We start from the raw sequence: 12,527 nt of genomic DNA on the forward strand, positions 1-12,527 counted from the left end.
GGTTCAGCAGCACAGTGCCTGCCCAAAAACACAGGAAGACAGGGAGAAAAATGTTTTCCCACCTTGATAGTCAAATTCTAGACTCCCCCCCACAAAGTTAAGAAGTCATTAAACTGTTTCACATTTCTAAGTTAAAAATCTCTTTATGTTATTTCCTGACTTAAACATGAACCCTAAAATGCTTGGGATTTATAGTCACTATGACAATTCAACAAAACCAACAGTGACTTTTCCAAAGCAGGCACTCTTGTTACTTGTTGGGAGAGTTAACATTAAAAGTGTTCAGCAGAGCCACTAAAATCTACAACCAATACAGCCTTCCTGCCTGGAAGTTCTATGGTTGTCTGGTCTACATAGTGAGCTCCAGGACAGCCTAGTCTATATAATGGGCTCCAGAATAACCAGATCTATGGACCTTGACTCAAAAAAAAAAAAAAAGGGGGGGGGGGGAGAAAAATAATTTGACAAGAGCTGGAGAAGCTGACTGAGCAGTTTCCAATGCTGACTGCAGCCAGACATGGTGGTGCACGCCTTTAGTCCCAACACTTGGGAGGCAGAAGCAGGCAGATCTGGAATTCGATGCCAGCCTGGTCTACACAGCAAGTTCTAGGACAGCCAGGGCTGTTGTAAAGAGAAACCCTGTCTCTAAAAACAAAACCAAAAAAGTACTGACTACTCTTCCAAGAAATCCTGATTCAAGTCACATACCCACATGACCACTCACAACATTGTAACTCCAGCTCTAGTGGATTTGGTGCCAATTTCCTATATCCACAGAAACCAGACACATGTGGTACATAGACATATATGAAGGCAAAACAACAATAGATATTTTTTTAAAAAAAATCACAAAGTTTATAAAACAAACAGAAAATTTGGCCAACTGGGGACTGGAGAGAAGGCTCAGAAGTTAGGAGGCAGCACTGCCCCTGCAGAGGGCCTGAGTTGTGTTCCCAGGATACGTGGGGCAGCACACAGCTGCCTATAAATCTATCCTCAGGGAATCTAAAATCTTCTAGCCTCATATGCACATACATACACACATGACTACATACTAAAAGATGAAAATAAACCTTTGGATTTTAACAGACTAATTCTGCAAACTGCAGAAATAACTAGGCACAAAGCCCTGCGTTAGAACCCTTATACTGAAAAAGAGCACAGGCTGCTTGCTCTTTCAGAGGACCTGGGTTCAAATCCCAGCACCCATATGGCAGTTTATAACTATCTATAACTTTAAGATCTGACATAAGACCCTCACACAGACATACATATAGGCAAGACATCAATGCACATAAAATAAGAATAATTTTTAAAAAAACCTGAAAACAGCTGGGCAGTGGTGGCACAGGCCTTTAATCCCAGGAGCCAGGTGGATCTCTGTGAGTTCAAGGCCAGCCTGGCTTTACAGAGAGTTCCAGGACAGTCAGAGTTACACAGAGAAACCCTATCTCAAAAAAAACCCAATGAAAAGAAAACAGCTGGAAGCCACTGAGGCTAAATTTCTATGCTAAACTAGCTATCTAAGCAGACATTTTCTGAATGTTCCGGGGCTATGTATATTTGGAGATTCTGCCATGTACACTGGTCTGTTCAAAGCAGTGTACTCTGAACTTCTATTACAAGTTAGAAACTACAACGTGGGGCTGGAGAGATGGCTCAGTGGTTAAGGGCACTGACTGCTCTTCCACAGGTCTTGAGTTCAATTCCCAGAGACTACATGATGACTCACAACCATCTGTAATAGGACCTGATGCCCTCTTCTGGTGTGTCTGAAGACAGCTATAGTGTACTTATATACATTAAATAAATGATATAACATGAACATAAACACTACCTCGCTGAGCGGAGATTAGGAAACAGAACATATGTTTAGGGATCCTCAATTCTACATTTGTTTAAGAGTTATACCTGGGGTTGAGGATTTAGCTCAGTGGTAGAGCACTTGCCTAGTGCTCCAAAAAAATAGAAAAGAAAAAAAAAAGAAAAAAAAAGTTATACCTGACCTCGGTGTTCAATAGAATTCGATTCTTTGCCAGTTTTGAGCTCCAGTGGCATTATCTTATATTTCGTCTTACAATCTCGATGTATTTTGACCCCAACGGTGACGTCTATTTTGCCTTTCAGTCCAAACCTCGGGGACCAGATGCTTTCTTCAATATCTAGTGACTTGACTACTTCAATGTTACAAGGTGAACTTCTGTCACTGCTATCACTTGGCCTAAAAGGGGAGACACAACACAGTCACTCCACACCTGACCCGATAACTACCACGCAAGTATCTTTTCTGGTTGCTGGGGGTCTTGTTGGTGCTTTCTGAATTGCAATACTGGCACCACCTGGGATTTGAATCTCGCTGCTCAGCCTGTGGCTATAAAGACTGGCTGTGACAACTGCCCGAGAATTGCAGTGTGTAGTAAGTTACTTAACATAAAGGCCTGACATAGTGGTGCCTGCTGTTAATCCTACCACTCACTCCAGTTGCAAAGGCAGCAGATCTGTTGGGTCAAGGCCAGCCTGGTCTACATGGTAAGTTCCAGGCCAGCCAAGAAACCCTAATCCTAACCCTAACCCTAACCATGAGGCAAAAATAAAAAAATAAAAAAGTTGTCATAAAAGATGAAACAAATCAGAGTTGAAGAGATGGTTAAGAGCACGGGCTACTCTTCCAGAGGTCCTGAGTTTAATTCTCAGCAATGATATAGAGTCTTACAACCATCTATAACGGAATCTGAATCCCTCTGCCAGCATGCAGGTGTACACACAGATAGAACACTCATATCCATAAAGAAAAAAAAAAGTTTCGTATGAAATGATATCGAGGGTTGGGGATTTGGCTCAGTGGTAGAGCGCTTGCCTAGCAAGCGCAAGGCCCTGGGTTCGATCCCCAGCTCCAAAAAAAAGAATAGGAAAAAAAAAAAAAAAAAGAAATGATATCGATTAACATTAGGATAAAATAAAATCCTCTACTCGGGAGATTTCTTTGGTCATGCAAAGATACTATAGATAATAATTTGTGAAAAACAGTAACAACAAAATGATAAATTACAAAAGCTTATGCTTTTAAACCAGGATGATGGCTTACATCTTTAATCCCAGCGCTCAGCGGGCACAGGAAGGCCGATAAGTCTCTGTGAGGTCCAAGCCGGTGGCAGCTAGACAGTGAAACTCTGCCTTAATCATCTTGATTACATTCGTGTGTTTACTTAGTGTGTGCCTGCATGTCGGCATGAAGACCCACGAATGCTGCAGCATGCATGTGGAAACCAGATGACAATATCCAAGGTTAGCTCTGTTTCTGCCGTGGGAAAGGGCGTAAGTACCTACACCAGCTAAGCCATCTTGCCAGCCTCTATCTGACCTCTAAAAAGCTTTGGAAGAGCTGTGCACTTAATTCTTTTTATACATGTTTGTGTACATGCCTGTTTACATACGACAGTATCTGCAGGAGCCCTTGGAGGCCAGAATGAGACACCAGAGCCTCTGCAACTGGAATTACAGAACTCACATGAGTCCTAGAAATAGAACCAGTGCTCTGTAAGAAGAGTAAGTGTTCTTAACCACTGAGTTACCTCTCCAGGCCCCTTTAAAAAGCTTTGCGTCAGCTATCCAGAGGCAGGCTGATCTGTCTGAATTCAAGGTCAGCCTGGTTTAACATGGAGTTCTAGGCTAGCTAGAACTAAGCTAAGTAAGACCTGGTCTTAAACAAACAAACAAACAAACCAACAATCTTGGAGTCAACAAGCATAAGGGATCCAGTCTAAAAATCTGAACAGAATACAAACACTTCTTACAGAGAGAGATGCATTTGAGGGAATTCTGCCTTAGTGCCCTTATGCATGAACTCGTCAGCCCACTTAGAGAAAGAGGGGAGATACTCTTCTACTTCACATCTTACTTCATCTTGACTCAGATTCAAGCGATACCTGCCAAAAAAGGGAAACTGGATAAGAGAATAGAACTATTAGCAATATAAATGAAGAAAATAATATCGAAGCAGGTTAAGGAACAGATGTTTCCAGGTGAGGTACAGTAGAATACAGCTCAGTCTTAAAATAATCAGTGGTACAGAACATACTCTGCATGTTTAAGCCTCTGGGGTTGAGCCCTTGCTTTCTCTTTTAAGGTGTAAAACTGACATAGGCTTGATAGCACACACCTAACGTCAAGCGGGTATAGCGGCTAGGGCTTAGCACGTGGAAGGAAGTACTATCCACAAGCCTGAACTCCCCAGTGGAAGGAAAGAACCAACTGCACAGGGCTGTCCTCCGACCTCCACATGCTGCCACATGTGCTGGGCCCACATCACACACACAAATACACAAAAAAATAGTATGTAAAATGAAGTTTTAAAACAAACAAACCTATGTACAGAAGGTTATCTGAATGCAAAGGTTATCTGAGACAGGAGACAGGAGTTGGTCAGGCAGCTAGCCTGGATTTACATAGCAAAGCAGCAGAAAGGAGGCCTGGGGAACCCCAAATGCTGTCTCCCGCTGCCTCCCCAACCCTTGTTCCCCGATCCCTCCTCTCTCCTGCTACACACACACACACACACACACACACACACAAACGCATGTCCTCGCGCTTTAAAAAAATGATAACGGAAGAGGCTAATCTTTGGGTAGGGAGCCACAGAAGTCTGCTAAAATACAGACTTATTCTTGTTAAAATTGGCTAAGTTTCCAATACCCGATTCCAAACCCATACAGTGCTCAGTATATTGTCTCTAAACTAATGCAAAAGCATTTGTCACACATTCTCTGAGCTTCGAAGCTATATTGCACTGGTTCCATCCTTGAGCACGTGTGTGTGGTATTTCAGTAATGTTACCCAACAGTCCCTGTTGCCCAGAGTCACCACAGAGTACTATGAATAAGTTGGCAGGAAGTTACAGGGTGATGTGGCATCTGCATTTCTCAGTGACTTACATTTCCTTCAAATGCCTTACTTCTCGGAGAGTTTGAAGAGCAAGCTCTTGTAGCTTTTCTGGAGCAAAGCTCTCACTTATTGCTTTTTGAAAGACTTCGTGGAGAATTGTACCGATCAGCATTTGGCGAGTGGCTGTATCAGAGACCTATTAAAACAAGTCATGTGCACATTTCAGGCTAACACATTGACACAATGGTAGTTATGCAGCCAACACGAACTTAAGACAAATGCTAATACATTTGCAAAGTTGTTTTGCTTGGTTTTATTTATTTATTTACTTTATGTAAGTACATACACTGTAGCTGTTTTCAGACACAGACACACCAGAAGAAGGCATCAGACCCCATTACAGATGGTTGTAAGCCCCCATGTGGTTGCTGGGAATTGAACTCAGGACCTCTGGAAGAGTAGTCAGTGCTCCTAACCACTGAGCCATCTCTCCAGCTCCTTTTGTTTTTTTCTAATTGGTTCTCTTTCCTGGAGGGGTGCTTTGCCTGCATGCATGCCTGCACACCGCTCACATGCCTGATGCTGGCTGTTGCCACTCCTTATATTTTTCCTAGGCAACACTCATACCCTTTAAACAGTCCCTTACAGCTCTGTTCTCTGTCTTCTGGTCTCTCGGTCTGTCTGCTGTCTATATCTCTTTCATGTCCCCATTCTGAGATGGCCTTTCACTCTCCCTGCCCCAATAAACCTCTGGCTTTAGATCAGTTTCCTGGTGTGATCTCTTTGCCACACACCTTGGCCCCAGCCTGCCAAGGTGCTTCTGCCACTAAATCCTAAGACTTGCCCACAGACCAACTGACCTGAGTTTGCTTTCACAGATCCCACGTTAGAAACTGCCAGACACAATTATAGGTGGTGGTGCCTAGCTTTAATCCCAACACTTGAGAGGCAGAGCAGTGTGGACGTCTGTGAGGATGAGGCCAGCTTGGTCTACAGAGTCCCAGCCAGCCTATGAACTCCCAGCAGCCATGGCTGTTACGCAAGATCTGGGCCAGCTACCATGCCAGCGTAGAGGTGTGTTAGGTCCAAACCAGGCCTCCAAAACAGCAGTGCCATTGACAATGTCTAAATTACAGTCTGAACTTAGGTCAGGCTAGACCCTGACTGGGTCAAAAAAGGGTTGCTAGGAGATAAACAAAAGCCGAAAATCAGGATTCCTCAGAAACTTCTGAGTCAGGTTTCTGTTTTTCGGAAAGAGTCACTACCGTCTTTATCTAGCTACCTTCAGCCATGGGACATCTAGTTCCCTATCCTGAAACACATGTCTAAGTCCCCAGGTAGCCCCAAACTCTTGGGTCACAAACCACCCCCACCCCACCCCACCCACACACACTCTAACTTTCAGGCTGCTCCTGAGTTTACATACTTCCTCCTGCCCCAGCACCTGTCTCTTTAAAATTGGCACCGCTTCCCCTAGCTTTTGCTATCTTCCCCTGCTCACCTGATCCTCATACCACCGTCTAAGATAGCCACGGCAGCCTTGAACATCCCCCAAATAAACCTTCCTTGTACAGGCTGATGGTGGTTGTACACGGCTATACTCCAGCACTTAAGAGAGTGAAACCCTGTCTCGAAAAACCAAAACCAAAACAAACAAGCACCAAACAAACCAACCCTGTCTACCCATGGAGTGTCCAGCTCAGTGACTTCTCTGTGTCCCCACTTCCAGGGTGGATGGGGCTCAGGAGCCCCTTCCCCGAGCAGAGTCTTTGACAGTTGATGGCTTCTAGGGGAATGAGTCGGTTTTCCTTAGCAGTGTGGGCCCCAATAAGTTGACCATGTTCCACCGATGGTTTGGTACCAAGGGGTGTAAGGACAGGACAGCACAAACTGGAATTAGTGGGTTATTAAAAGAAAATGAGGATGCGGGCTGGAGAAATGGCTCAGCAGTTAATGGCACCGACTGCTCTTCCAGAGGACCCAGGTTCAAATCCTAGCACCCACATGGCAGCTCACATGTAACTCCATGATCTGATCCCCTCACAGACATACATATATGCAGGAAAAACACCAATGCAAATAAAAATAATAAATTTTTAAAAAGAAGAAAAAGAGGAACACAAAGTTGAAGGGAGGTTAAAATAGATCTGGGAGGAGCAGTGTAAAGATTACCAAAGTAATCACATGACATTCTCAAAGAATTAATTCACACACACACACACACACACACACATTCTCACAAAACTGCAACTTTTTTTTTTAAATATTTATTTATTATGTATACATCATACAGCCTTCTGCCTGCATGTATGCCTGCAGGCCAGAAGAGGGCATTGGATCTCAATATGGATGGTTGGGAGCCACCATGTGGTTGCTGGGATTTGAACTCAGGACCTCTGGAAGAGCAGATAGTGCTCTTAACCTCTGAGCCACCTCTCCAGCCCAAAACTGCAACTTTTGTCTCCTTCTTTCTACCTCTTTCTCATGATGCATTTTGTAACACCTTACCCCATCTTGGGGCTGCTGATCTACCCTGTAGCTGACCTCCAGGCTGGCTTAAGTCAGGTGCCGTGGCTTTCTCTCTCCCTCTTTCTGGGCAGTTGCTGAGGTTGCCTCCTGTGGAGTTTTCCTTTCAAACTCTAAGAAAATTGCCCTAGATCTTAGGGAAAAAGAAAAAGCAAGCCAGACACAGGCATGCACTCTCATCCTCATGAGTAGCTATTAAATGCCTATGATGGTTTGTATATGCTTGGCCCATGGGAAGTGGCTCTATGAGGAGGTGTGGCCTTGCTGGAATAGGCTTGGTCTTGTTGAAGTGTGTCACTGTGTGCATGGGTTTCAAGGGCTCCTAGAGGTCAAGCTATCCTAAGTTCAGGCTATCCTAAGTTCAGAAGTCAGTCTCTTCCTGGCTGCCTTCGGATCAAGATGGAGAACTCCCCACTCCTCCTCCAGCAACACTGTCTGCCTGGATGCTGCCATGCTCCCACCATGATAATGGTCTGAGCCTCTGAACCTCTAAGCCAGCCCCATTAAATGTTTGCCTTTTTTTTTTTTTTTTTTTTTTTTTTTTGGTTCTTTTTTTCGGAGCTGGGGACCGAACCCAGGGCCTTGCGCTTCCTAGGTAAGCGCTCTACCACTGAGCTAAATCCCCAGCCCCAAATGTTTGCCTTTATAAGAGTTGCTGTGGTCATAGTGTCTCTTCACAGCAGTAAAACCCTAAGACCAAGCTAAATAAAACTCAAAGGACCAATAGATGGTCTGCATCCCAACACTGCAATGACTTAGGGTAGGTCACACCGCTGGTGGCTCTCAGCCTGTGTGCCCTCTGTAAAGTGTAGCAGGTGAGGACTGAACACTAGTGTGAAGGCCTACCTTCCAGAAGTGCTGAAGATGTAGCTCAGCATGGGGCCAGGCCTTGGATCCCACCCTCAGCACAGCAGGGGGAAACACTGATGGAAGTCACTTACCCTGAAAGTCTCACTCAGGACAGCTCTTCTCAGACACCGAATACTGCTGGCGACGCTTGTGCCAGAGATCAGCATGTCCGGGGACAGGATAAAATAGCCAAAGTCATCGTCTACTATCCACGGCTCAGATGTACAGTCTCCCTCGATGTGAATGATGTCTCCTGGCTCAACTGGTACCGAACTCCTGAAAACAGGCAAGGTTGAAACAGAAACGTATAACCTAGGTTCCCATAGTTAAACACATCCAGAAGCAGCGAGGACTTTATCTAAAGAATAAATATTTCTAAATCTCTGGGTATTAAATTCCATTTAAGCGGGGGGTTGCTATCGAGACGGCTCTATGGCTAAGAGTACCACCTGCCCCTGCAGAGGACCCTGATTCAATTCCCAGCACCCACAGTGCTGCTCACAACTGTCTGTAACTCCTGTTCCAGGGGATCCAATATATTCTTCCGGCCTCTATGGAGACTGTGCACACACATGGTGTTTGAACATATATGTGCAGACAAAACATTCACATAACATAAATTTTTAAATAAAAATTAAAATTAACTCATCAATGTAAAATTTTTATTATTATTATTTTAAGTATACATGCGTGTAAATGCGTGCAGCGCCCAAGGCCAGAGGAGGGTCTCAGATCCCTTAAGACTAGAGTTACAGGAAAATGTGAGCTACTTTGTGGGTGCTAGGAACCAAACTCAGGACCTCTACCAGAACAGAAAGTGCTGTTAACCATTGAACCACCTCTTGAAACTTCTTTTTATCTCACCCCCGCTTAAAATTATTCTTTTTCTTTTTTAACATATTTATTTTGTGTGTCAGTATGGGGTGGGGGATCTATCTGGTTCTTCTACCATGTGGGTCCCAGGCATCAAACCCTGGTTTTCAGATTTGGTTGCAGGCACCTTTTCCTTTGAACGATCTCTATCTCCTTTTAATAATTTATCTGCACAAGATGGGTTTTCAGGGGATACCCTAGGCACACACAAGGTCTTGGGTAAGGCAGTGTCCTCCTGACTCTACCAAATCATATCAGGTAATCTCAGCATTTGGAGTTGAGGAAGTGGAGGCAAGATACAATCAGTTCAGGTACAGCCTGGGATCTGTGAAAGATGGTATTAGAAAGCGAACAAAAACAACAAACCACCCAACCACTAAATCATGGCTCTAAGTCAAATGCAAATCACCAGCCATTCCTCAGGATGCACAGAACTTCCTGCTCTCGGTCCTGGGACACAGTTATGAGTAGGTGCTTCTCCTCTGCTCCTCTTTCATTCAGCTTGGTCTCAACGGCTAGCACCAGGTATCGGTTATCCACTCCTCGGCTCAGAACTGTCTCAGCAAAGAAAGCGTCTGCCTTCTTCTGAAGTCTAAATCGAAAACATAAAAACCATCCCGTCAGAGCCTTGAGATAAGCAGCCAGTTGACTATACTCAGTCTTCTGGTTTTCTAGTCTTGTTTGATCTGAAAACCTTAAACTAAAGAAAGACATGGGGTGGGATTCTTGTTATAAAGACTGGGGCTGGGGCTCAGTTGGTAGAGTGCTTGCCAAGCATGTTCAAAGCCCGGGAGTCAATCTGATGCCCATCTCTGCATAAACTCTGTGTCTGAGTGTGATGGCTCAGAGGCAAGAGAACCTAGGTGCACAGGGAGTTTTGGCTAGCCTGGACTACATGAGGAACCATGTCAAAACAAACAAGAAGTGACTCTTCTCCTTTTAAAACACATATGAGCAATAAGTGAAGTTGCACATCATGACTCACAGGGCTGAGGCAGGGGAACTATCCCCAAAATTCAAGTGTTGCAAGGGATCAAACCAAAGAAGGAGACACCCAAACTGCTTTAAATAGGGAAGTTGACTATCTCTAGAGGATCAATACCATAGGCTAGGGAGTTCCTGAAAGCACAAGATTGGACTTTTATACATTTCTGCCTTCGCCCTCGATACATGGTTACATATATTCTGACGGGTATTTTAAACTAGTAGGCAATGATGGTTAGAATTGGGGAGGGGGTGCAGGACTAGGGTTAGGGTCAATCTACAAATAGGAGAATGCCCACCAGTTTGGCCAACTATCACAAATACCTGGAATGGACATTAATCAGCCCATGTGGCTGTTTCTTGGGCCTTTAAGGCCCATTCCTGCCTCCTAACCACACAAGGTTAACCTGGTCTACACCATGAGACCCTGCATAATACAACAGCAACAAAACAAACACCTGGGAAGTGTAAAAAGGAGGTTTAAGATCAAAAGGTCAAAGCCACCCTGGGCTGGCTACACATCTCCACTCGAGGCTAGCCTGGGCTACCTTAAAACCTGGAAAATACTGAAAAGGGTTTCTACCATGGTCAAAAGCCTTTACAAAGTACAACTAAAGGGAGACATTCATATCGCTTTTCCAAATAGCTGATATACGGTGCACGACAATGTTCAGTGGCATAATAGCACTTGCTGTGCTGGATTCCCCCAACTACAGGGGGTGGGGAGGCTGGGGAGAGCAGCATGAAAGGCTAATCTTTACAGTATTAGAGGCCTTGGGCCTACTGTATACCGGGTGTATACCAGGTGTTGGTTCCCCCAGCACCACCAAACAAATCTAGTCCAACATAGTACAGATGCAGGAAGAAGTCCTGGCCTCCCTGTCCTTGTCAAGAAAGCAAGCTCCCCCTTGGCTTCCCAGGAAAGGTCTCTGTTAACGCAAAGGCTGGTCTCAAGCCCTCCTACTGAAGTCACTTACAGCAACTTCTGAGCCCTCAGAACCGTGCCTTATTCCGGGGTAGGAGGTGGTTCATTTCTGTTCAGTAACCCAGGAGTTTCTCATTTGTGTTTAACAGTGATCAAGGCAACTTCACAATAATAAAACTATGCAAACTAGTATGTAAGCCATATCTCTTCTCTCCTTACGTCTTTCTGGGTGGGTTTCCATAATCCTAACAAGCCACCAACCCTCTCCAATTAAAGACATCCAATGGAGGCAGAGGCAAGAGGATCTCTACGAGTTCCATGCCAGCCAAGAATATTGAGAGACCTTGCCTCAATAAATAAAAAGATAAATGCCTTCCACCTTCCCCAACCAAGCACTTCGGGGGAGGTGCAGCACCATCCATTGCTTTGTAAATGTTATCGCTCAACACCCTACTTAGCATTAATTTCCGGGACACCTCCAGGAGCTCTTCTAAGATAAACTGGAGGGATGGCCCAAGTTCAATTCCCAGCAAACACATCAGGTAGCTCACCGCTGCCTGTAAAAAGAGCTCCAGGAGCTTAGGCACGTGCACACATACACATAAATAAATTTAAAAATAAATAAATAAGACTGGTCTGACTAAAGGAGATTTCTGACAAGCTTTATGCCCGGAGTTTAACCCCGCGGTCCCACGTGAAAGCAAAGAACTGACACAGGTGCTCCTCCTACCGCCACAAGCCGGACCTCTGCACACGCAAATTAAACAAAATCAAATCCAAGGTATCAAAGACAGTAACCATCATGTGAAAAAAACTGCAGGCTACACAACCGGTTACGCCCAGGTCCCAGTTAACACTGGCCGAGAAGGATCGCCCCCAGCGATCGCCTGGGAGGACTGCGCGGGTCCGCCCGCGCTCGCCCCTCGCGCCCATCGCTCTCCCGCAAGCTCACATCTCCATCCGCGGCACGGCCTCCGCTCCGCTGTCCTCTTCCAGCAGCAGCAGGTCCAGATCGTCCAGCGGCTCCATTCCTGCTGAAGCCCGCCTGAAGAGCAGGCAGCAGCGTAAGGCGACAGCGCCCGCAACTCACGCCGCTAAGACGAGCCAGCGCCCCGCGCATGCGCAGAAGTCCCGCGCGCCAGCGGCTCCCGCGCTCTCCGCGCCGGGGAAGCACAGCGCAGGAGCGGAGGCGCTTTCCCGCCGTCTTGCCTCCAGGACCGGATTCCTGAGTGAACCTGCGGAGCTGTCACGCTTACGCTCGCCGCACGCACCTCACAACAATCTCCTCTCTCCGGCTTTTCAGAGGAGGGCGGAGGATGAAGCTGTTTCCAGTAGGTACCTGGCTGCTTCCCACTGCCGTTAATCCCAGTACAAGGGATCTGATGCCTCCAAAGGCATCTTCATGCACATAGTACATACACATACTCACGGGCACACACACACACAAAATAAATCTTTGAAAAAGTGAATCTAGGAGGCCGGTGCTAGC

At 45.6% G+C, this 12,527-nt stretch overlaps 1 protein-coding gene across 5 annotated transcripts in view; it reads right to left on the reverse strand.

Moving 5' to 3' along the window:
• Positions 1-12,147, reverse strand: part of Dna2 (DNA replication helicase/nuclease 2) — a 30,998-nt gene extending 18,851 nt beyond the window's left edge. For 3 of the 5 annotated variants that reach the window (XR_015644770.1, XR_015644769.1, XM_087597518.1), the window contains exons 1-5: positions 11,991-12,139; positions 9,539-9,721; positions 8,349-8,532; positions 4,932-5,077; positions 3,795-3,926 (exon numbers count right to left, since the gene is read on the reverse strand). Coding sequence is in view for 1 of the 5 variants with exons in the window: in NM_001389622.1 (NP_001376551.1) it covers positions 2,002-2,221; positions 3,795-3,926; positions 4,932-5,077; positions 8,349-8,532; positions 9,539-9,721; positions 11,991-12,067 (942 nt within the window). In the remaining 4 variants the exon portion in view is untranslated. 5 annotated transcript variants of the gene reach the window in all.
• Positions 12,148-12,527: the final 380 nt, after the last annotated feature.

Source organism: Rattus norvegicus, chromosome 20 (assembly GCF_021556685.1).
Source record: "Rattus norvegicus strain SHRSP/BbbUtx chromosome 20, alternate assembly SHRSP_T2T, whole genome shotgun sequence".
In the NCBI taxonomy this organism is placed as follows: Eukaryota; Metazoa; Chordata; class Mammalia; order Rodentia; family Muridae; genus Rattus; species Rattus norvegicus.